General features: G+C 47.2%; 1 protein-coding gene across 1 annotated transcript in view; it reads left to right on the top strand.

Annotated features, from left to right (window-relative positions):
* The window catches only part of KMT2C (lysine methyltransferase 2C), a 291,349-nt gene extending 268,682 nt beyond the window's left edge, over positions 1-22,667 (top strand). The window contains exons 44-59 of the mRNA XM_065883694.1: positions 3,705-3,917; positions 6,221-6,362; positions 6,498-6,645; positions 8,305-8,483; positions 8,570-8,706; positions 9,571-9,820; positions 11,004-11,143; positions 11,573-11,680; positions 13,030-14,149; positions 15,108-15,244; positions 16,038-16,180; positions 16,417-16,585; positions 19,929-20,045; positions 20,394-20,467; positions 20,821-20,929; positions 22,575-22,667. Of these exons, the coding sequence (XP_065739766.1) occupies positions 3,705-3,917; positions 6,221-6,362; positions 6,498-6,645; positions 8,305-8,483; positions 8,570-8,706; positions 9,571-9,820; positions 11,004-11,143; positions 11,573-11,680; positions 13,030-14,149; positions 15,108-15,244; positions 16,038-16,180; positions 16,417-16,585; positions 19,929-20,045; positions 20,394-20,467; positions 20,821-20,929; positions 22,575-22,667 (3,279 nt within the window). The remainder of the gene's footprint in view (positions 1-3,704; positions 3,918-6,220; positions 6,363-6,497; positions 6,646-8,304; positions 8,484-8,569; positions 8,707-9,570; positions 9,821-11,003; positions 11,144-11,572; positions 11,681-13,029; positions 14,150-15,107; positions 15,245-16,037; positions 16,181-16,416; positions 16,586-19,928; positions 20,046-20,393; positions 20,468-20,820; positions 20,930-22,574) is intronic.
* Positions 22,668-23,611: the final 944 nt, after the last annotated feature.

Below are 23,611 nucleotides of genomic sequence, written 5' to 3'. Positions count from 1 at the left end.
AGTTGTGGCATGCAGGCTCAGTAGTTGTGGTGCGCGGGCTTAGTTGCTCTGCAGCACGTGGGATCTTCTAGGACCAGGGATCGAACCCGTGTCCCCTGCATTGGCAGGTGGATTCTCAACCACTGTGCCACCAGGGAAGTCCCCTTTTTAAGTTATAGAACATTGGATTTGCTTTTGTTTTTTCATTTGATGAAGAACTTTGTTGTAAATATACCTTTACAAGATTTGATCTCCTGCATTTCAGTGAACTTCCTTGACATATTTCCCAAACTGGAGTTTTCTAGGTTGTAGGAATTGGTTGACTTGTTTTATCTTTCAAATGCTACACTACCTTGGCTATTGTGTTCATAAAGCTTTCCCTATAGTGCTTCTCAAATTAGATTTTAAATTTTTCATTTTTTTAATTGAATGAGGTGGAGTGCTATATATTTAGTTGTCCAAATTTGCAATTTTAAGATTGTTAGTGAAGCCATTTGTTTAGCAAGTATTGGCTTACTCTTTGTTTTCTCTTATTTGTCTGATTCAGTAGAGGTTGAGTGGTAACCCCATAGAGTCATGTAATTTTTGTAAATTTTGGTGGTGGTAACTTTTTCAGTCATATTTGTCATCAGCAAACAGGCCTGATCTCTAGCTACTTTGTCCATTGCATCCTCTGCCCCTAGGAATACCAGGCTACTTGCAGTCCCTGAGTGTCTTTCTGATTTTACCCTTCCATATATGGCCATATGCTGCTGTTTTTGCCCTTCTTTGTTTTTTTTTTACATCTGGCCAATATCTGTATCTTTTAAGGCTCAGTTCTGGAATCATCTTCCCCAGATACCTTACTCAGCTCTGCCAGTCTCAAATAAGTGGATGCCCGTGTGCTTACATAGCAGTTTCTCTAGTACCACTGAGCACAGACGGCTCCTTGAAGGGTGTAGACGGCATCCTGAGTGCCTTTCTCTCTCAATACCACATAGTTGGTACTCGGTGGAGTGAAGTTAGGTCCTAATACTAGTGATTGTATGTAAAAAAACATTTATATTGGGTGTTATGATAGAAAAAGGGATGAGATCAATTAGTATATGTATAAATGTTTGGACTATGTCACATGTTCTCATATCCATCTGGGAGGGCAGCAAGGGGCGGAGGCCCTGGATTACTAGGGGTGATGCCTTCTTAACCACATTCTAGGGGTTACACTGTGCTCGGCGCTTGCCCTGAGGTACGGCAGGCACAATTATTATTCCCGTTTTACAAATGATGAAATTCATTTACTTTCTAGTCACACTTAAGGCAAAATTGTTGTGGCAGTAGCTGGACAGGCCCAGTTTGTCCTCCGTGCTGAGGACATGTGTTTTCTCACACATAAGCTGGCATTAGTTGTAGCGTAGGGGTAAAGCCTTGGGAGGCTTTGAGAGCTCACATCACTCAGCTTGCGTCAAATCCATGTTCCGTCTCTTTCCAGCGTGCAGCCTGGGCAGGTCAGGCTTTCTGAGCCTCAGTTTCCTCATCTGTAAAACAGGATTAATAATGCTCCCTGTTACTGGGTTGCCACAGGGATTAAAGGAATTAGGGTACACCTTGTGCTTGTGATATTAATAAAAGGTGGTGCATACCCATGACTACCAATGACATATCTAGGAATCTGGCAAGAGGAACGTAAAATTCTAATATGTGCAAAGGTGTGACCACGTGAATAGCTAATGAATGACTTTATCTTTACTAATAGATGAAAGTGAGAGAAAACAACCTAAATCCACTAGTGTAGTTATTGATTGGATTATTGTTTCTGTATATCTGTATCTGAATATACAGATTTTTTGCAGCCATTAAAATTTGTTACGTATGAATGTTTAATGTCACGGGGAACAAACCACGTCAAGTTTAAAAGGCAACCACCAGAATAAAAGAATACTGAGTGTGATTCATTGTGTGTTTAGCAAAATACATGTAGGCATAGATAAAAGATCGAAAACAAATACATTAAAATGTGAACCATTCCTGTGTCGGGCAAACTTTTGGGTGATTTTTAATCTTTTGTGTTCTTCTGTAATTAAAAGTATTCTTTGAACTGTAGTGATAGCTGCTTTTTAGGGAAGTTGTGAGGATTGGAGAAGTCTGTTCAGCACTTACAGTGCCTGACCCTGCTGCACACCTAATAAGCGGTTGCGTTGTTCTTCTCTTATAAGCTGGTAAGAAGTGCTTGTTGGGCCTTGCTCTGGGCTACTCACACTGCAGTCCTTGAGGACTGGCGGCATCGGCCTTACCTGGGAGCTTTTCAGGAAGCAGGATATTGTGCCCCCAGCACAGGTGTACCAGTCAGAAGGTGCTTTTTAACAAGATTGCAGGTGATTCGCATTCATATGGACATGAGAGGCACAGCTCTAGGCCCGGGTTCTCTGAACTTTAATGTATCAGAATCACCTGGAGGGCTTGTTAAAGGTTTGGATTCAGTAGGTCTGGGGTGGGACCAGAGAATGTGCATTTCTAACTGTCCTCGGCGGTGCTCCTTCTGCCGCTCTGGGGACCACCCTTTGAGAACCGTCGATCTAGCCCTGGGATGGGCACTGTGTTCCTGCTTCCATATCCCCTCTTTTTTGTATGAGCCAGGAATGGTTTTTACACTTTTTAATGGTTGAAGAAAATCTGAAACAGAGTAGTGTTTCACAGCATGTGAAAATTATATGAAATTCAAGGTTCAGTGTCGATGAATTTAAAACATCTTATTAGACCATAGCCTAGCTCATTAGTTTATGAATTGTCTGTGGTTGATTTTGCAGTACCAGGGCAGAGAGTTGGGTAGCTGTATTTACGCTTTGGCCTTTTACAGAACAGTTTTGCCATCCATGCTCTAAGTCATTTAGATATATATAAATGGAAACTATGATCTGCAAACCCTCAAAGAATCAATGCGGAGCACATTAAAATAAGTTTAGCAACTATAGTTGCCTATAGCAAAGTATAGCTGTCAAGTTTAGAAATAATGGCCCCTAAAAATAGTCCCGTATTTTTAAGTATTGATAGTACTACCCTTAAAAACCTCTTTAAGGACTGGTTTGTTCTTAGCCATAGAGACAAAAGCAAAGAATAGGCTTATTTGCTATCATATAGGTCTTCTTTCATTGACTTTAAGTATGTAGCAGTTATTATTCAGTCAGATGTATGACCATGAACTAATTTGAATGAACAATGTTGTTTGTTTTTAGTGATCTCTGAGGCTAGCTGTTCCTCTCAACTGAGATGCATAGGCTGTGAAACTTTTCTGGAGCTTAGCAGTGGTGCCCGCATACCTTGTATTTCACCCATTCCTAAGGGGAGCCCAAATAAGCCCCCAAGACCACCATGCAGAGACCACCACAGACATCTAGCTAAGAGCACCCCTTCCTCCACAGTTGCCAGTGGGCAGGAAGAAGGAGCTCCGGGCTGTCACTGGCACAAGTATGGGCAGGCCTGAGGAGTAATGCTTCCTCTGAAAGGGAGAATAGCCACACTTAAGAGTTCTGCTCTCTCCTCAGCTTACTGATTTCCATACTTGAGAATCATGTTTCAAAAAAGGGGTGCTGTTCTCAGAAAACAGGCCATTTGATGCCACCCATCTTCCCTCCTTACTTTGGGTGCCCACGTTAGGAACATTGTGTCTTAGGATGGAACTGGATTAGCAGGAGCTGGAATTCAAGCGTGTGGATAGTTCACTTATTTCTTAACCTTTCCAATTACATTAGCAAACTTTGGGGGCTCAAGTGCAAGGTGGTTTTGGATGTGGCAACAGCCAGTTGCCAAAAACAGATGGAGGAAGTGAAACCAAGAAACAGCGAAGCAAAAGGACTCAGAGGACCGGAGAGAAGGCAGCACCTCGGTCGAAGAAAAGGAAAAAGGAAGAAGAGGAGAAACAAGCGATGTTCTCTACCACCGACACCTTTACCCACCTGAAGCAGGTGAGTCTTTTGGAGCAGCCCCTTTAAAAATTCAAGGAAGTGAGACATCAGAAGCTTTTTCAACCCTGTTAAAGTGAAACTTTCCCAAAAGTAGAGAGTTAAGGGGTAAAAGACATCTCAACAAGCAACCTAATAGCTTTCCTATGTGCAAGCAAACTTGCACCTTATCCTACTGGCACCCCAAAATTTTAGTAAAATAGATGGATTGGTTGGCGCTGGTCAAGATTTACTTATATTCAAAGGGAGCAGCCTCAGCACCAAGAAAAATTCCGTCCACGTTACTTGTGACTCCGGATGCAAAGAAACACAGGCATTGGTCTCTCCCCCTAGTAGAGTGCATTCTTACACCTTTGTGGCTGTTACAGAAGGTGGGAGACAGCTGCTGAAGAGTGCCGTTGGGGGCACCTAGCCTCAGTTCAGCCCTGATTCTTGCTGAGCGAAGATAAGGAAGGTGTTTTTCTTGTTAGAAGCCTGGCAGCATCCCTTTAAGACAGATGAGAATAAGGCTCATTTTTAAGTATATCTCAAAGATTCCATAGTCTCTCTCACTTATTCCAGCATTTTGATACTTGAATTTTTTAAGTCTTATTTTTCTCAAGCCTTATTTGACTAAGTTGCCTTGGGTCTTAGAAAAATTGAGAGACACTTGTTTTGTTTATCGTGTACATTACTCTTAAATGTGTTTTTCAATAGCAGCTCTCTCTGCTCCCTCTAATGGAACCAGTCATTGGAGTGAACTTTGCCCACTTTCTTCCTTACGGCAGTGGCCAGTTTAATAGTGGGAATCGACTTCTAGGAACTTTTGGCAGTGCTACCCTTGAAGGGGTTTCGGATTACTATTCTCAGTTGATCTACAAGGTATGTTTCTTTGCCAAGGTGTTACCTTGCTTCCTCTTTGGATGCCATATCAGAATTGGTAGAGCTTGTCTTGTTTTTCCATCTAGTTTACATCTATCTAATCTTCCAAGTTCCATTTAAACTCTAGTTCAACTAAAAGGTTAAAATTTTACCAGGTAAAGTGTTTCCAATATGAACATTTGAAATGTTTGTATAGGTCAGAATACAGATTGTGAAAAACATCCATTGTATATTTCTGTGGTAGGAAAATATGTATTTTCCTATAATCTTTATTAACTCTTAAGATGACTCCAAATTCAGAGTAAATAGAGTAAAAAATGTAGTTAGGAATTTACCCTGAAAAATACAATGAAAAAAACCTAAAAACTTATTTTGTCTAATAATTTAGGTACTAATTGCACCTGTGCATTAGTTCTTACGCTACAAAAATAATATCAAAGTGAACCAAGTTTATCTTTTGGTAATATTTTTTTAACAAAGTTTTATGATAGGCTCATTAGATACTCTTTACTTCACATCTGACTTGTGTTAAGTGATCTTTTTTGCAAAAATATTTGAGAGTATCATCATTTTTTCTGAGGGCTTCTCTTCTTTAGTATTAAAATCATTCTCTTGTGACATTCCATTTATTATCGTTGTTGGCTTTTCTCTTCAGTTAGAACCTCTCCCAAGTCTTGTAAATGCCTTCTCTTCTGATGCAAGCTGTTCTCCACGCAACTTCATCATCTTCAGAAATCCTAGATCTTTGCAAGATTTGTAATTTTACCTTGCACTTGATTTGCATGGAATTATTGGTAGATTCCAGCAGTCCCTGAGAGACTAGTCAATGAATCAATGACAAATTGGTGACAGATGTTAAGCAGGGAGAAATGTTTGCGGGGAAACTACATTTGTTAAGGTTCAGTCCATTTAGTTGTTATTGCTACTCCTTTTGCTTCTTTTTGAGATTTTAGACAATCCAGATTCTAATATCTAAGATACAAGTTGCAGTTATGGATTAGGATCTTAAATTCTCAAGTTTTTGATGGAACTGGGGCATATCTTAATTTAATAAAGGAGTTTTTTGAGAACTCTCTACAATTTATTGGTCGAATTTAAAAGCTATCCTTCACTGGCTTTAACAGTGAAACTTGAAAAGAGTTGTATAGAATCAAATCAGGCACAGTATAAATTTGCTTCTTAATTTCAAAGCTAAGTACCCAAGCTGGGGAAAGTGAGCCAGTGGGTGGTATGTCCAGAGGATGATGGGTATTTGTTCCACTGAAATGCCTCCTGGCCTGTACGTTTCTTTTTCTTCTTGGTGTGCATTTTGGGAATGAAGGTGCCTCTGATTACATTTCTGTACCTTGCCTCCCTGTGCTGAAAATTCACAGAACTAAGTTTTAGCAAGGTCGTGGCATATTTGCTCAGTAGCATATAATTTAAAATTTTTTGGTCTCCTGCAGCAGAATAATTTAAGTAATCCTCCAACACCCCCTGCCTCTCTTCCTCCTACACCACCTCCTATGGCTTGTCCGAAGATGGCAAATGGTTTTGCAACAACTGAAGAACTTGCTGGAAAAGCTGGAGTTTTAGTGAGCCATGAAGGTAGGATGCCAAGCCTCCAAGTCTTGTACCTTTGAGGAGTTTGCCGGCTGTGCGTGGTGAAATGGCAGTTGGACTGTAAAGTTTACCCATTACCAGTTTTGACTGATTTATGGTTTTGTGTTTTTGCTCTTCCAGTTACCAAAAGCCTAGGACCTAAGCCGTTTCACCTGCCGTTCAGACCACACGATGACTTGTTGGCCAGAGCGATTGCTCAAGGCCCAAAGACAGTGGACGTTCCTGCTTCACTCCCAACACCGCCTCATAATAATCAGGAGGAATTAAGGTAGAAGTTCCTTTTTCTCAAGTATTTTTTTAGTTATTTCATTTATTTAAAAACGTATTATGTGTTTGTTTATAGCATAATGTCTGTAGGAAAAGCATGTAAAAACACTTAAAAGGTGAAATTTGGTGAATAATTTTCTGCAGAATTTAAAGTTTATAAAACATTCTTACTATTAAAAAGAATTCATTTGTGCACTTTAGAAATCTCATATGATATAGGAGGTTCAACAAGTAATAATAATCGAATAGACATTAAGGCATTGGGACTCTCCATGCAAAATATTTCAAAGATCATTGCCCTTTATAAGCTGTTAATGTGATTTACTGGGTTTATTGACGTTTGCAGATGTCAGAATAAAAGAGCGGCAGTCACAGAGCAGAGCATGCTTTTGTGGAAGAGAATTTAAGGGCTGTCCTGTCCACAGTTTGTAACTCCTTTGTGTCAGTTCTCTAGCCCCAGGATTCTGATGAGGGAAAATCAGCTTCTCCTAGTAGATAGTCACAACCCAGCCAGTTAGATCCAGGGGAGGTTCTTATATATATAGCTCATCAAATTATTCTCTCTTCTTGGAAAATCTGCTAACCACCCGCTCTTTGATAAGACGCCATTGGACTAAGACCCTTTACTGTATAAACGAGAAGACTGCGGACCACGGGGAAGTGACTTGTCCAAAGTTAGAACCCAGCTCTTTGTTTCTCCTGGACCTTACCGCTAGATTCGTGCCGGAGTTGTCACTCAGGGGCAGCTGCGGGAGGCGGCCTCCCGAGTGTGCGTGTCGGGGCCGCCCGCTCCGGGGTCTCACAGGGACCTCTTGGAAGCCTCTCTCGGGTCTCCTGTTAATGCTGCTTCTCACAGCCTTCCTTCAGCCTGACGGCGTCTCCTCTGGGGTGGGGGGGTGTGAGACCCCAGGTTCTCGAGCTGCCGTGCAACGTTTAGCCCAAGACCACACTCGCCCTACAGCCCCATTTGCCTTTGTAACCTTTAGCTTCTTGGACTAGACCAGTCTCTTCCTTTTTGCACTTCACTTTGTCAGTTAAGAGAAATGAAGGCCTATGAAGCCATAGTGGCCAGTGTTCCCGTCTGTGCGCGTGGGCCTGGGTGTATGGTGGACTGCTGAAGCCATAGTGGCCGGTGTTCCCGTCTGTGCGCGCGGGCCTGGGTGTGTGGTGGACTCCTGAAGCCATAGTGGCCGGTGTTCCCGTCTGTGCGCGTGGGCCTGTGTGTGTGGTGGACTGCTGAAGCCATAGTGGCCGGTGTTCCCGTCTGTGCGCGCGAGCCTGGGTGTGTGGTGGACTGCTCTTTCCTTTTTCAGCTACAGGAGTGTTCCCTAGTCTCAGTGATCTGGAGCTTTGCAAAGGTGTGAGTATCCATTCTTTCTATGCTGTGTTATAATCTGAACGTCTTCCTCCTTTGGCAGGTCTTTAAACTTGGATGCTAAAGCTTTAGTCAGAAGGAAACATACCATTTAAATTACTTTATAGTTAAACATATTTCTTATTTTTTTCCCAAGAGATTTCCTGTTTGGCCCTGAACTGAATCTTTGGCTTCTCAGGTTATTGTCACTGTCCAAAGGTCACACACGTAGACAGGGCTGGGCTGGTGCGGGAAGCCCCCAGCGGCAGCCTTGCGCCTGCTGATGTGTATTTATTCTGCTCCCAGGACACAGGACCATGGGGGTGACCGGGACACCCCTGACAGTGTTGTGCCCTCGTCCTCTCCTGAGAGTGTGGTCGGCATGGAAGTGAGCAGATACCCAGACCTGTCCCTGGTCAAAGAGGAGCCTCCGGAGCCCGTGCCATCCCCCATCATTCCAATCCTCCCGAGCGGCACCGGGAAAGGTAGGGGGCGCAGTGCAGTGCGGGGGTTGGCTGATACGAATGTTTAGAAAAGCTGTTAACACTCAACTCATTCTTCCTTTTTTAAGGGTTGGAATCTAGAAGGAATGACATCAAAACTGAGCCGGGCACTTTATTTTTCACGTCACCTTTTGGTGCATCCCCAAATGGTCCCCGATCGGGTCTCATATCTGTGGCAATCACTCTGCATCCTACAGCTGCTGAGGTAAAGATGGACTGGCTGTTGGACGTTGTAGAATATTACCCATTCCTAAAGGAGTGTCAGATGGCTCACGATGACACGTACAGCTGGGTCATCGCGGATAAAGATTAAAGTTAGGGCTTGGCTTAGCAGTCCCTTCAGACATCTACGCTGCTGTGAGTACTAGAAATTGATCTCGGCCTCAGTCAAGACAGAAAGGGCAAATTGAAGTCAGAGATCTCATTGTTTTGGTAAAGAATGTATAATGGTAAGAGCTCTTCAGAGAGTTGATAGCTATTTACACGTAGAAAATTAAGCAGTGAAGAGCTTTGTCAACAGTGAAAGTTTTCCAGAAGCACTGTGTTCAGGAAGCAGCTGCTCATATCAAACACTAGTACGTGGCTGAGGGTTTCTTCATACTCTTAATTCTTGATGATGTTTCGTTGGCAACCAGACTCATAGCCTGTTGACAGGGCCTTTTGGTCATCAGCAGAACATAGCAGTGGTGTGTTCTCGTGGACTGTGTCAGACTTCTGCCCAGAGCTGGGGGGGGGTCCCCTTGAAGGAAGCTTCTGACCAGCTGTAAAAACCATGACAAGGTTTAACTCATTCCTTGAATTGAAATGTCTAAGATAGTTTAACGTTCTCTCAAATATTTAACATTAATTGGAATCCCTGTATGAGAATTTCTGTATATGGAAGCTTTGTTTGGGTATTGGCTCATGAAAACCCTTTCTACCCCCCCGAGGCTCTTAAGTCTAAGTAAAGATGGTTGGGTTTGCTTGAGGCAGTGCACCGCGGATAGCATTTATCCTAACGTGAGCTGTTCTTCCGTGGTTCTCTGTGGGCTTCTGGGCGGGTAATGCAGCATTTGCCGTTTTGTTCTAGAACATTAGCAGTGTTGTGGCTGCGTTCTCCGACCTCCTCCACGTTCGGATCCCTAACAGCTACGAGGTTAGTAATGCTCCAGATGTTCCATCCGTGGGTTTGGTCAGTAGCCACAGAGTAAACCCAGGTTTGGAGTATCGACAGCGTTTATTTCTTCGTGGGCCTCCACCAGGATCTGCAAACCCTCCCAGACTAGCCAGCTCTTACCACCTGAAGCAGCCTACTGTGCCCTTCCCTCCAGCAAGCAATGGTGAGCTGGTTTCCAGTTTGTTGACCCCAGATTCGTTCTTGATTCAAAAGTTACGCCGCTTCTCTTTAAGATCTCGCTTTGATTTTAGGGGAGTAACAGGTCACGTGTTGGCACGCAGTCCTTGGTGACTTACCCACCTCCCCCCCCACCCGGGGGGTTGTCTTCTGAGGTGTGACTGGACCTTTAGTGCCTGGGGCCTACGTCACACCCTCTTGTCAGCGCTCTGCTTACCCTTGAGCCGCGTTTGCTCTCCTGCGGCCTGAGCCTCCCCTCCCACTTAGCGCTGTGTCACACTGTGCAGACGAGGCCGCCGTCTCTGCCCGTGTTCCTGGTCCCTTTCCTTCTGCGGCACCTCCGGGGCCCCTCTCTTCTGTAGGTGCGCTCACACCTTCCCCGTCACTGAAAGGTGGGCCCGTTCCTCGCACCTGTGTGGCGTCCCTTCCCTCCCCATCTTCCCGTCTGGCCTCCCCCTCACCCCGCTCTCCCGCCTCTTCGCTCCCCAGTTTCTTGGCTGTCTTGTTTCCGTCCTCACCTGCTCTTAGAGCCCAGCCTCTCCCCACGTCTCGCCCTTGAGCCACGCTGACAGTTGCTCGTGTTGGGTTTGAACTCTCGGCCTCTGGCTGCTCTGTCACCCTTGCTTTCTCCCTGCTTCTCCCTTCTGCCTTCATGGCCACGCGAGCGACGTGCTCTGAGATCGCCACACGCTTTCCAGGCTGCGTCCTTGCTCGCTTTTTTATTTTGGCCCTGGAACTTCTTCATCCCTCTTCAACTTTCCAAATCACGCTCATTGAAGACTCTCGTTCACATACCTCTTCATCTTTCATAAGAGATTTCGTACCCTCTTCACCCTGGAGCAAAAGTATTCCCTCTCCCCCTCCTCACTCTGCACTGAGACTGGAGACGACCCTCCGCGCATCCCAGTTGCCCTCCGCACTTCTCACAGCCCAGTGTATTGTCCCAGCCGTGTGAGGATAGCTTCCTTTCTCTGTACCCCAGCGTCATGCACGTAATAGATGCCCCGTAACCACTGCTTAGAAAATAAGATTTTTATCCATTACTAAAGACTAACGTGTGGTAAATTAAATGAGCCGTATTGCAGTCAGTCGGTGCATACAGCTTTGCACCCCGGACCCCTGTTGTTAGTGGTCGGCTTTAGTCGCTAATGAACACCTTTTGTCTCTAGGCCTTTCTGGGTGCGCGGGCACTAGTCACGGTGTCACAGAAAGTGCGGCTCTCAGGCCACAGTGGTGCTGCCACTGTCATGTCGTCGTTCTGGGCCACGGCGTGAGGAAGCCGGCCAGAGACCCGGCCTTTGTGAGCAAGGTACTCGCGCATCCCTCCCCTGACCCCCGGGTCTCCGCCCGCCCCCGCCCTGCCTGGGCAGCGCCTGCTCCTGCGTCGGGAGGAGTCGCTTCTGGGGCTCCACGGACGCCTCCTGCAGCGGTCGCCATCGGCATATGTTTCCACGTGCTTGAGCTTAAAACCAAGTAGCTACAGCAGCCTGTTCAGTGGGTCCGATGAGAGCCGCATTAGTTTTAAACAGTGAAATATGGAAAGTAAAGTTTATTTCTGCAAGTGTAGTTTCTCTGTGGCTAAATTATTATATGCTAAATACTGGCTCGTAGTTACCTTTGTACTGCTTTTAGGATTGCTGCTTTCACTTTGAACAGAACAGACCCAGCCCCGTGCAGATCTTGTTCTTATTAGATCCCGACTTGTCGAGCTCCCCACACCTTTCTCTTTGCTTTTCAGGGCTCCCGAGACAGCTCCAGCAGAGCGGAGAAGGACATTGTCTTCTGTAGTAACAACTGCTTTATTCTCTATTCATCAGCTGCACAAGCAAAAACCTCAGAAAGCAAGGTAAGACGGGGACAGTTTCAGTCAGCAGTCTGCGTTGAGTGGCGCCTGTGTTTTGGGGGTGTGTCCGCTTCCCTCACCCAGAGCTCCCCCCGGGGAGTCTGAGCAGATGCTCCCCGGGTTGGGAAGGAGTGCTTGGTCCAGGCCGTTACTGCAAACTAAGTAACTTGAGCTTATTCAGCAAGAGTGGGCAGATTTGAACTATGTCGTAACAGGTCAGAAGTGAATAAAACACTACTATTAAAATCTGTAATTTTATTTATTTAATTACAAATACCTTAATTTAATCACAACTATAAAGTATTGCTTTAGTGATCTTGTCCCAATGGGAAAACCTGTTCACAACCACAATTCAGGTCTATTCATGTATTTTGGGGGGAAAAGTATCTGTCTTGTACCAGGTTGGAAAAGGTCTGTTTTTTGTGTGATTTAAGTGTATCTTTGGGTGTGTAGCTGATGTGGACGATACGTTTTTAACCGTTGGTGCTGAAGGAAGTTTTTCCCATGCTGTGATAGTCTCTCCTCCCTCCACATCATTGCTCTTGCGTCTTTCTCAGAAGAATGTTCTGGAGATTCTTATTTTCTTAAAAAGGCAGTAGCGCCCAGTGTAATAAAATTCAAGCTACTTTCCAAATAAATTTATACTTTAAAATATATCAGCCTAGATGAGAGAAGGAATTTTTTTCCCCACCACATAATCTCGTGAGTCTGTGTGCAGTGTCTGCCTGCTTCTGGATTTCCTGTGAGGCGCGTCTTTTTTCAGAGCTGTGTAGGGTGGGGTGCATGAGAAGGTGGGTTCGCTGTTGATTTGCTAATGACGACACTTTGTATCTTAAAAGAAACGAATGGAACTTCTGTCTCAGCTCAGCCCTTTCAGCAGTTGGATGGGAGCCGGGCAACCTCTGAGAAAAGTTAAATATGATTTGTTTGTTGACAGGGGACTTCTTCCCCATCTTTCACACTTACGCCAATTAATTAAGCCTAAGATTAACAAACAGGAATTTCAGCGGGTGGGGCGAGCTCATAGAAAATTATGATCCGGAGTTCTTACTTGGTTTAACAAAAAGCTGTTCCGTTTTGTAAATTAAATTAGCTCCAGTGACATGAAAAGTTTTAGGAGCAGAATACCCTCCAGCGTTAGAACTTTGCAGAGAACACACTCTCTCTCTGTCGAGACGGGAGCACCACGGGCACGCAGCACTGACCTCCGCCATGCGCCAGTCCTCTTACTTACAGACCCAGAGCCAAACACCCTGCTGATGGAACCCTGCTGCTTGGCTTCTTGTTGTAGCAAGAATTGCCTTGGGGGCTTTGGAATTAACTCTTTCTCGTGTTTCTTTTTTTTTGTGCAGGAGTCTGTTCCTTCATTGCCACACTCGCCTATAAAAGAGACGCCTTCCAGAGCATTTCATCAGTACAGTAACAACATCTCCACTTTAGACGTGCACTGTCTGCCACAGCTCCAGGAAAAAGCTTCGCCCCCAGCGTCACCGCCCATCACTTTCCCTCCTGCTTTGGAAGCAGCCAAAGTGGAGGCAAAGCCAGATGAGCTTAAGGTGACGGTCAAGCTAAAGCCTCGGCTACGGACTGTCCACGGTGGGTTTGAAGACTGTAGGCCCATCACTAAAAAGTGGAGGGGGATGAAGTGGAAGAAGTGGAGCGTTCACATCGTGATCCCCAAGGGGACCTTCAGACCCCCCTGTGAAGATGAAATTGACGAGTTTCTGAAGAACCTGGGCACTTCCCTGAAACCCGATCCTGTGCCCAAAGACTATCGGAAGTGTTGCTTCTGTCACGAAGAAGGCGATGGATTGACAGACGGACCGGCGAGGCTGCTCAACCTTGACTTGGACCTGTGGGTCCATTTGAATTGTGCCCTGTGGTCCACGGAGGTGTACGAGACCCAGGCTGGTGCCTTAATAAACGTGGAGCTAGCCCTGAGGAGAGGCCTGCAGATGAAATGTGTCTTCTGCCATAAGATGGGGGCCACCAGCGGGTGTCACAGATTTCGATGCACCAACATTTATCACTTTACTTGCGCCATTAAAGCACAATGCATGTTTTTTAAAGATAAAACTATGCTTTGTCCCATGCACAAACCAAAGGGAATTCACGAGCAGGAATTAAGTTACTTTGCCGTCTTCAGGAGGGTCTACGTGCAGCGTGATGAGGTACGACAGATTGCCAGCATCGTGCAGCGGGGAGAGCGTGACCACACCTTCCGTGTGGGAAGCCTCATCTTCCACACGATCGGCCAGCTGCTGCCACAGCAGATGCAAGCGTTCCACTCTCCCAAAGCACTCTTCCCCGTGGGCTACGAAGCCAGCCGGCTGTACTGGAGCACGCGCTACGCCAACCGCCGCTGTCGCTACCTGTGCTCCATCGAGGAGAAGGACGGGCGCCCCGTGTTCGTCATCAGAATCGTGGAGCAAGGCCACGAAGATCTCGTCTTAAGTGACACCTCACCCAAAGGTGAGGCGCCGTCTGTAGGCTCCGCCGAGCCTGTCACTCCAGGGTTAGGCTAATGAATGTTTTATGTCAGTATTTCCATGGTTTTCCTCACGTCTGTTTCATATTTTATCACAGCAGGTGTAGATTCTTCATTTACAAATGCAAGTCTTAACTTCTTTGTATTGTCAAACCTTGCTGTCTTTTTCTAAACACTTGCTAGAATTACTCTAAATCAGAATATATATTATTCCAACAGAGTTTATAAAATAAATAGGAGAATGATTTGCAGATAAAGGTTGCCTGTCACTTACATTGGGGACCCTCTTGTTAATGTCACCTGGAAGGTGGGAACTGTATTTAAAGCCATATTGTCTTATCTCAGGAGCATCAGATATTAAACAGATTTAGAGCCAGAAATGAGACTTAATTTCGGCCTCTAGGGTTAAGCCTAGATTGTCATTTTTATTGATGTAGAAAGTGCTGCAGAACTGCTTTTTTTTATCAAGTTTAGCAGTTTTTTTTTAAAAAGTATGAAAATGCTCTAAAGATAATTCCAATGAAAATATCAATTTCATATTTTAACTCTGAGAGAAAAGGATATATCTACAGATACTACTTAATTGGATTAGTCATTTGAAAATCTAATATGCTGCTTGGCCAGCATGAAAGTGAGTTTTAACTACTTGTATGAATTTCAGTTATATTTAACTTTCTTTTCCACTTCTCCTGTTTAATTTCCTTAATGTAACATATTCTTTTCCCCCAAACTTCATAAAGTCTTTAAAACTACTGCCACCCAATAAGCAGGTAGTATACCAGGCTTGTTAGATCACTGCCCACGGGCTTTAACTTGGATCTGGTAAGTCTTCGTGAGCGGTTGGTCGTTTCGTTCTTGTTTTTATACTGTATCCTGTTTTCCTCTCTGTTTAGCTAAGAGCAGGTTTGTCATTTAAAAAAATATCTTTTTGTCCATACATAGGTGTTTGGGATAAGATTTTGGAGCCTGTGGCATGTGTGAGAAAAGAGTCGGAAATGCTGCAGCTCTTCCCAGCCTACTTAAAAGGGGAGGATCTCTTCGGCTTGACCGTCTCTGCGGTGGCGCGGATCGCGGAATCAGTGAGTGCCGGGGCCGAGGCCGGAGAGCCACCCCCTGTCACACGACGCACCTTACTTAACACGGGGCTGTCACTCTCACAACACTTCAAGGTAGTGGTTTTGTCGGGGGTGAACTCCTGTCGCTCTTAAAGAAAACGAGGCATCGGTGAGTCGTAGGCGTCTCCGTGCTCACTTGGTGAGAGGCAGCTTACCACCCAGTGTTAATGGCCACTTTCCTGCCCGGGGCCCAGGGTTGGTCACCAGAGCGCAGTTGGATTTCACGAGCCCTTACTGTCTGATGCCTGCTTGTTACAAGCACGTGTGCCAGTGAGTCTACACACAGCGCTTTTGGAAAACTGCATGATTATAAGGTATTGTTCTCAAGAAAAAAGTCACTGGTGGGTTTTCTTCAGAGAAGCAGTGGACACCCCGAAAGCCACTGAGTACTGTACCCAGTTGCTTTCTTTGGTGGAGCCCTGCCTAAACGATATGCATCTGTCATGTCTCCAGAGGACAGTGTCCACAAGAAACATATTCTAGAAAAGACCTTTAGCACGAATGGTTTTAGGAGTTAACCTGAAGTTATAGCTGTGCTCCCAGGCCCCCGAGGGTGGTAAGCGCCTCGTGCAGTCAGGTTCTGAGCGCAGGCTGCTGCTGTTATCGTGGCTTGACAGAGCCCCTTGTTAGCAGCATTTTGAAAATGTTGACAAGTTATTTTCATGGAATTCAAGTTGGGCCATCCTTTGGCCGGCTCAAGATTGCCTGTGCTCTTGATCAGGTGAGTTAATTTTTCGTTTATTTTGCTTCTTTCCAGCTCCCTGGGGTTGAGGCGTGTGAAAACTACACCTTCCGATACGGCCGGAACCCTCTCATGGAGCTGCCCCTGGCCGTCAACCCCACAGGTTGTGCCCGTTCTGAACCTAAAATGAGTGCCCACGTCAAGAGGTTTGTGTTAAGGTATTTTGTTTTGACTTCACATAGTACAGCCCGGGGGTTCCAGGTCTCTCAGGGGTTTTCTGTGCCTGGTCTGTCTGCTGCTTACAAACCCGCTGCCTCTGGCTATGTCTGTGCGGCCGCGCCAGCTAGGCGGCTTTCCCTGTGTGTGCTGTCAGTGAGAACATGAACCAGCCGGGCCCCTCAGAGGTGTCTCCGCTCTCCCTTTGTGTCCCCGTCGGCACGCCGTCGCCCCACAGGCCTCACACCCTGAACAGCACCAGTGCCTCCAAGTCGTTCCAGAGCACAGTCACCGGGGAGCTGAGCGCACCTTACAGCAAGCAGTTCGTCCACTCCAAGTCGTCGCAGTACCGCAAGATGAAAACCGAGTGGAAGTCCAACGTGTACCTGGCCCGGTCTCGGATTCAGGTGAGTGGGGCTTGGCTTCTGGGAGGAGGGGAGGTGGGCTCGGAGGGTGCTGGCATCCGGCACATGAGACAGGAGACCGCGGGCTGCAGGGAGAGAAACCCCGTCAGCCCGGGGCGCCGGCCGCTCCGTCCGCGGTCTTGGAGGGCGGATGCTTTACTCCCCCGCGTGGAAGGACGGCTTCTGGACGTCCTCTCTGTACCTCTTGATGAGGGCTCACGGGACGCGGGGGGTGCTGTATCTTCCACACGTGGGATCCGCGGCGCGCTCACTAGGGCTCTTTCAAGGCACTTGTGAAAAATACAAACGAAAATAGTTTCAAAAGGTGCCCAGTTTCAGAAGCTTCTCTTCATGAAATCATCGTGTAGTTTCTGATGGATAGATGGTGGAACACCTTACAGGTAAAGCCATCTCTAGGCTAAGCACACTTCCTGAAGAAACAAATGTCTATGTGGCATCTCCCCTTGGAGTCCCAGGATGGAGTTACGAGCTCTCACACTGCCAGCGTCCTCCGTCTCAAAGGCTGGTCACCCTCCAGGCTCTTCATATCGCTGAGCAGGGTCACCATCTCCTAACTGAGCGCGCTGGCCTCGCTACCCCAGACCCCAAAGCATCATCAGTTCCTGCTGCCTTTTTTCCTCCCAGAAGAGTTTCCCCAAATCCACTGCCGGCTCACCTGCAGGCACTGCTGCAGGCCTGCCTGTCCCTCCCGTGCAGGCCCCTCAGGAGCCAGAGTGGTCCCTTCACACAGAAACCTGATTTACACATTGTATTCACTGACGTTCTTCTTTCTGTAGAAACTTCTAGGATCTACTCTTGATTCTTGATATTTCGAATTTTTACCAAAATGGGCCTGGGTTAGGGTCATTTTTATTTATTGCTTTCCCCACTGGTGAGCCCTTTCAGCCTGAAGCAGTGTGGCCGTCAGTCTGAGAAACGTTTTCGGTTTATTCTTTTGCAGATTCCTACCTCTGTTTCTCTCTGTACACAAATATTAGATCCCTGAGACCCGGGATCTCACAGGGTGGACCCCAGACCGTCAGCACCGGCATCAGCTGGGGGTTTGCGGGTTTGGGGTCCCCAGCCTTACTGAACCTGGCCCCTGAGTGGGGCCCGCAGCGGTTCTGGCGCCGCCGGGGAAGGCTTCTGTCTCGGGTCTGCCCTCCTGCTGTGGCCTTGTTTCTGGTTCCTTGTCCTCGTCCTGAGCTGCTTCTGCTTTATCTGCTGTCTGAGCTTTCTGCTCTTGATCTTTTTATCTGATACCTTTGCTTTCATATTACGAATGCAGGGTCTTCCTGGTCTTTTTGCTGTTGTCTCAGAAATGGAGCCTCAAAAGATTCCACCCGAGGCAGTGGTGTCTTCCTCCTCCGCTCAGTTCCTTCCCCGTTTAAAATGTTCCCAAACAGCTCGTTCACTCTGACCATCCCTGGTCTCCAGTCTTGGTTTTGCTCCCTTACGTCACGTTAAGGGTTTCTTAACTACCTGCGTTCAGTCTGCCATCTTTAACCCGGAGCGTTTTTGAGAGTTTTTGATGTTTGGTCACCTTTTTTCTTCCTCCATCCTGTCCACCTCCCTTCCATCCACCTCCCGGGTAATCATGTTAACGACCCAGTAAGTGTCCTGTGTCTTTTCCCTGCTCTTCTCTTAACACTACCTACACATCTGTGTGCGTGTGGAAATATGGGATTGTCTTATCTACGCTTTTCTGCATCTTCCTTTTCTCACTAATATTTACACCCCTCTAGAACAACTGAGGTAGCCGCGATTCATTCTCTTGAATGTCTCTGTGATGCTCCGTGATGTTGGTGAACTGTAATTAAGGAGCCACCCCACTGCTCGTGAGCCTGTATTTTGTTTACCGTTCTTTCCCACAACAAATGGTGTTGCCATCGATATCTTGTACAAATATCCCCATGTATTGGTAACTTCACTTCAGTGGTGTGTAGGCCCCAAAGTGAGATTTCTGTGTTAGAAGTACATGTACTTTTCATTTTAGCAGACATTGCCTGTTTCCTAAAAAGGCTATAATTGCCCACTTCTTCCTGCAGTGTATGAGACTGTTTTTCTTGTTTTCCCGTTGGTAGTGTTACCACCCTTCTGTATTTTTGCCAGCCTATTCAGCGTAGACCGACAGTGTCACCTCGGTTGCAGCTTTTCGTGTTTGCCACTTGGGTCTGCTCTTCTGTGAACTACCTTTGTCCGTTGTGCAGTTTGTAAGAACTTGTACTATTAGGCAAAGGGTGTTTTGTAGGGGAAGATACCTACCAGAAAGTATGGTATGTTTTTTCCTATAAGAGTTTTAATTTTTGTATAGTCAAGCGTATAATTTTCTGTAGCTTCTGTTCTTGGTTAAGACTGTAGATTGCATATGTACTTTCTTAGATTTTTTTTTCTTTCAGGAATTTTATTCTTTATGTTTAAGACAAATTTATTTTTTTTTCCATTGAATAACCAGTTGTGGAAGCACCATTTAGTATTGGGTTGGCCAAAAAGTCCGTTGGGGTTTTTCTGTAAGAGTTGTGGAAAAACCCAAATGAACTTGTTGGCCAACCTAGTAATGTATATAACCCGTCCATATTAAACTGAATTTTAGTACTACCAAACTACTGTACATTAAGTTTTCACGTGTGCCTGGGTCTGTTTGGATTCTCTGTTCATTTCCACTGATCTTCTTGTCTCTTACACCAAACTGTATTCATCTCCGTACAGATTCTTTCTGTGTGTTCGTTTGTTCAGCTCTGAGTCTCATCTGGAGTTGAACAGATAAATTGCATAAGTGGTTTTTTTCAGAAGTCAATTCAGTTCACATACCAAAATTTCTAGCAACAGCACACCCTGTACTGTGTGCTCCCAGGTGGTGCTTGGTGAGGACCGAGTCTGGTGGGGATCTGGTCAGTTTTAGCTGAGAATGCAGAAACTCAAATTATAATAATCCCTTATAGTTAGCCCTGTTTCTGTTCTGTAAGCTTATTGTTATGTCAGGTCCTTTTAGAAATGGTGGGCTAAAAAAAATAGTAGAAGCCATTAGCCTGTTGAGTTGCTGGGATCTGGGAGTGATACTGCACACAAGGTAAGAGAGCCAGTTAGGAGCAGTGCCCAGCCATCAGCAGTACCACTTTGTAAAAATGCCCTAAGAGTTTAGTGTCGAAAAGATACAAAGACAAGTAGGTGAGAAGATTGTCCAGGGTTCAGGGTTCAGGTGAGAGTGTGGTCAGTGAGAAGGTCAGGTGAGTTCAGGTGGGGTCTTCAGTGTGGCTTGGGTGGTACCTTTGTGCGAGAGAGGCTGCAGGCCAGTTGCCCCTGGAAGCCAAGTGGTTCTGAGGTGTGTACACGTGCGTTTCCTCAGGGGCTGGGCCTGTACGCCGCTCGGGACATCGAGAAGCACACCATGGTCATCGAGTACATCGGGACCATCATCCGGAACGAAGTCGCCAACAGAAAGGAGAAGCTTTACGAGTCCCAGGTGAGCGCGCACCCCTCCTGTGCCGTCCGACAGCTGCGGCGCAGGCCCGGATCGGACCGTCACGCTGGTGGGAGTGCAGTGTCGAACAGAGCCACGTCTGGATTTTTGTATTTTCCTCCTGTTTTTTCCATCGGTCTTACTGTCAGCGAGGATGTGGCTGGATTGATGCGCCTGGCTTCACAGGCCACCTGCCAACATGTTGGTTCCGTTCACAGCTTGTAGACGTCACCTGACGGGCTGGCGTGTTGTCCCCGCGAGTGTGACCGGGGTGCGTGTCGGCAAAAGTCCGGCTTCGCCCCCTCACGTGGACGGGAACGCAGAGGGGGTTCTGACCTCTTTCTCTTTCAGAACCGAGGCGTGTACATGTTCCGCATGGACAACGACCACGTGATCGATGCCACGCTCACGGGAGGGCCTGCAAGGTGAGGGGGGTCTGAGCGGGAGGCGTGATGGGGCGGGGTCTGAGCGGGAGGTGTGATGGGTCAGTGCGCTCACTGGGGCCTTTCAGTCATGGAGAGAAGTTTTATTTAAAATTGTATGTGTGGGACTTCCCCGGCGGTCCAGTGGTCACTGCCAGGGCCCCAGGTTCAGACCCTGGTCGGGGAACTAAGATCCCACAAGCCGTGCAGCCAACAACAACAAAAACGTGTATGTTCTATTAATGGACAGATAGAAATGTAATTAGAAAACGTTTTCCCTGTGAGCTGAAAGGTTTTTTTAAAAAAGCTTCTTCCAAAGTCTTATAGTAAGTCGTTTCTGAAACGGCGGCTTGCAGGTACATCAACCACTCGTGCGCGCCTAACTGTGTGGCCGAGGTGGTGACTTTCGAGCGAGGACACAAGATCATCATCAGCTCCAGCCGGAGGATCCAGAAGGGAGAAGAGGTAAGCGCAGGGCCGCACCGTGCGGCCCCTCCCTGCGGCGGCGCTCACCTCCTCTGTGCACGTAATCTGCCCAGCGGTTTGCAGTCCTTCGCTGCTAGCAAGGCCCTCCTCCTGGAAGGTCAGCCTCGGCCACCCCGCACGTCATGGTTCGACAGTCTTTGCCCTGCAGATTCCGCGTCCCCACGTCGCTCGTGTGAACGGGCTCCTCTCGACCCCCGTGCTGTCCGTTCGGCTCGGTGACCCTCTCTTTAAAATGATGCCCGTCGTCGAGCTCGTGGCCGAGAATATCACGGGATTGGTGCCTCGTGGTCCCCGGGGTCATCGTGGCTCACGTGAGGTCACCCTGAGGCTGTAGGCGGCAAATCTGGGGGTCCCCGTGGCTGCTCTCACACTCAGGGCCAGTACAGGCTTACAGGCTTTTCCACCAACAGCTTCTTAGGCAGTTTGGCGGCCTCGTTGGGTGTCTTTCCCTGCCCCACGGGTCACTTCGGCCCAGCACGTCGCCTGTTAGGATTCTTATTAGTCTTGATCGCCTTGTTTACGTTTCCTGAGTTTGTCACAATTGTGACGAGCACGCGTTTCGCCGTACGCTCCGTGCTTGGAATCGGGGTGTCCTGGGAAGCGGCTGCCACGCGGTGTGGGTTCGGTGGGGAACCTCCCCTCTTCAGGGAGGGCCAGGCGCCTGAGGCTCTTTTCTGGGTTTGAGCCCCCAGCCCTACGTGAACAGAGCTGTGAGATTATACTTGTATTTTTTGGTCCTCTTTTTGGAATGTGCTTTTTTTAAGTCAAGAATTGCCCCGAGGCCTATTTTGCACATCTCACCAACTTGAGTGAATTAGAGAAAGGATGTGAGGACCCCAGGGTGGTGTCACGGCGTGGGGACAGATGGAGGCTCGGCAGTCCCACGCCCTGCTCGCGCCCCTCCGAGTGGGCCGCGTAAGCCCTCCAGCCTGTACTTCGCCTTACGCACAAGGAGAAACAATTCCTCATGGAGTTCCTGTAAGAACTCAGTAAATACCGGTGTGTTCCCTTCCGGTGTAGAAGGGAAGTCTGCAAATAGTGTCCCAGGGTATTTGAATCAGAGGGACCTTGGCCATGTCAGGTTTCTCAGGGGTCGGGGTCCCGGGGTGAGGCTTACACCGTGGGAATCACGCAGACCCCCGTCCACCCTGACGGCAGGGTTGATCTGAGATATTAACGATGCGGTTGTGCCTAGATAGAGCAGCGTCTTTTAAATATTCTTGTACGTGAGGAAAGAGGGAGGAGAAGGGTGTTCTCAGGCAGGAGCGATTCACCTCTGCCCACCTCGTTGCGCCGTCCGGCAAGAAAGGGGCGGGGGATGGGGGGCTTCCCACCCAGGGCAGCGGGCCCGGCGCCGCGGCGCGCAGTGTGGAGACACACCGGCTGCCCTCGCCGCCTCCGCCTTGGCCCCGCGCCTCCCGCTTGCCTCGGGCCCCGCGGGATCCCCCGGAAGAGCACGGCCAGCGAGCTCCGCGACTTCCTCTTGAGGTTCCCCCACCTCCCCACCTGAGTCCCACGGCCCCTTGACGCGTCAGGGCTTCCTTTAATTCCGTCCGTCTGTGGGCTGGCTGTGCGCAGCAGGCGGAGGGAGGCCTTTCTCACACTGTGTCTTTGCTGTGGGCAGCTTTGCTATGACTATAAGTTTGACTTTGAGGACGACCAGCACAAGATCCCCTGTCACTGTGGCGCCGTGAACTGCCGGAAGTGGATGAACTGATGCGTTCCCCGCTGTCTCAGAGGGCGGCCCGTCCCTAGGAAGGAGCGATTCAACACAGCATTTGAATTTCGCAGACGGAAAGAGGTTTTTGTTTTCTGTTTTGTGACTTTGTGGAAACTAGCTTCTGGGAGTCCTGATTTCCTCCGTGCTTTAGGTTAGAGGAGCACGGGAGAAAGCCGACCGAAGCAACTTTCCCGAAGTTGCTGAGGTTAAAGAATTACAGAATGGTCCAGCACTTTTTTTTCTTTTTCTTTTCTTTCTTTTTTCTTTTTGAGGGTGGGTTTTGTTTCGTTATGCTTCTTTAGTCTCACTAAGGAGAAACTTTTACTGGGGCAAGAGCCGATGGCCGCCCTGCCCCGCCCCAGGGCAGAGGGCCTTCCTGTGAATGTAAGACTGAAATCACCAGCGAAAGGGAGACGTCCAAAGTGCTGGCCACCGCCTTATCTGAAAAAGGGGCAGGCCCTCTAATTTAAAAGTTTTTAAATAAAGTAGACACCACTGAACAAGGAATGTACTGAATGACTTCCTTAGGGATAGAGCTAAGGGATAATAACTTGCACTAAAATACATTTAAATACTTGATTCCATGAGTCAGTTTATTGTAGTTTTTGATTTCTGTAAAATAAGAGAAACTTTTTGTATTTATTATTGAATAAGTGAATGAAGCTATTTTTAAATAAAAGTTAGAAGAAAGCCAAGCTGCTGCTGTTACCTGCAAAACTAACAAACCCTGTTACTTTGTACAAATGTGTAAATATTTTGAGAAAAAAATACAGTATAAAAATAGTTATTGACCAAATGCTACCAGGCTCTGCAGCAGCTCGGGTGCTTATAAAACGTTCATAGGGATGTTACAATATAATTTTGTTATTAAATACGCCATTATAATTATGTAATAACCAAAATTTCAACCTAGAGTGTTTGGGGTTTTTTGGAAACTACGG

The sequence above is a fragment of the Phocoena phocoena genome, chromosome 9 (genome assembly GCF_963924675.1).
Source record: "Phocoena phocoena chromosome 9, mPhoPho1.1, whole genome shotgun sequence".
Lineage (NCBI taxonomy): Eukaryota > Metazoa > Chordata > Mammalia > Artiodactyla > Phocoenidae > Phocoena > Phocoena phocoena.
Note: the sequence above shows the minus strand (reverse complement) of the source record. Positions and strands in the feature narration are given on the sequence as shown.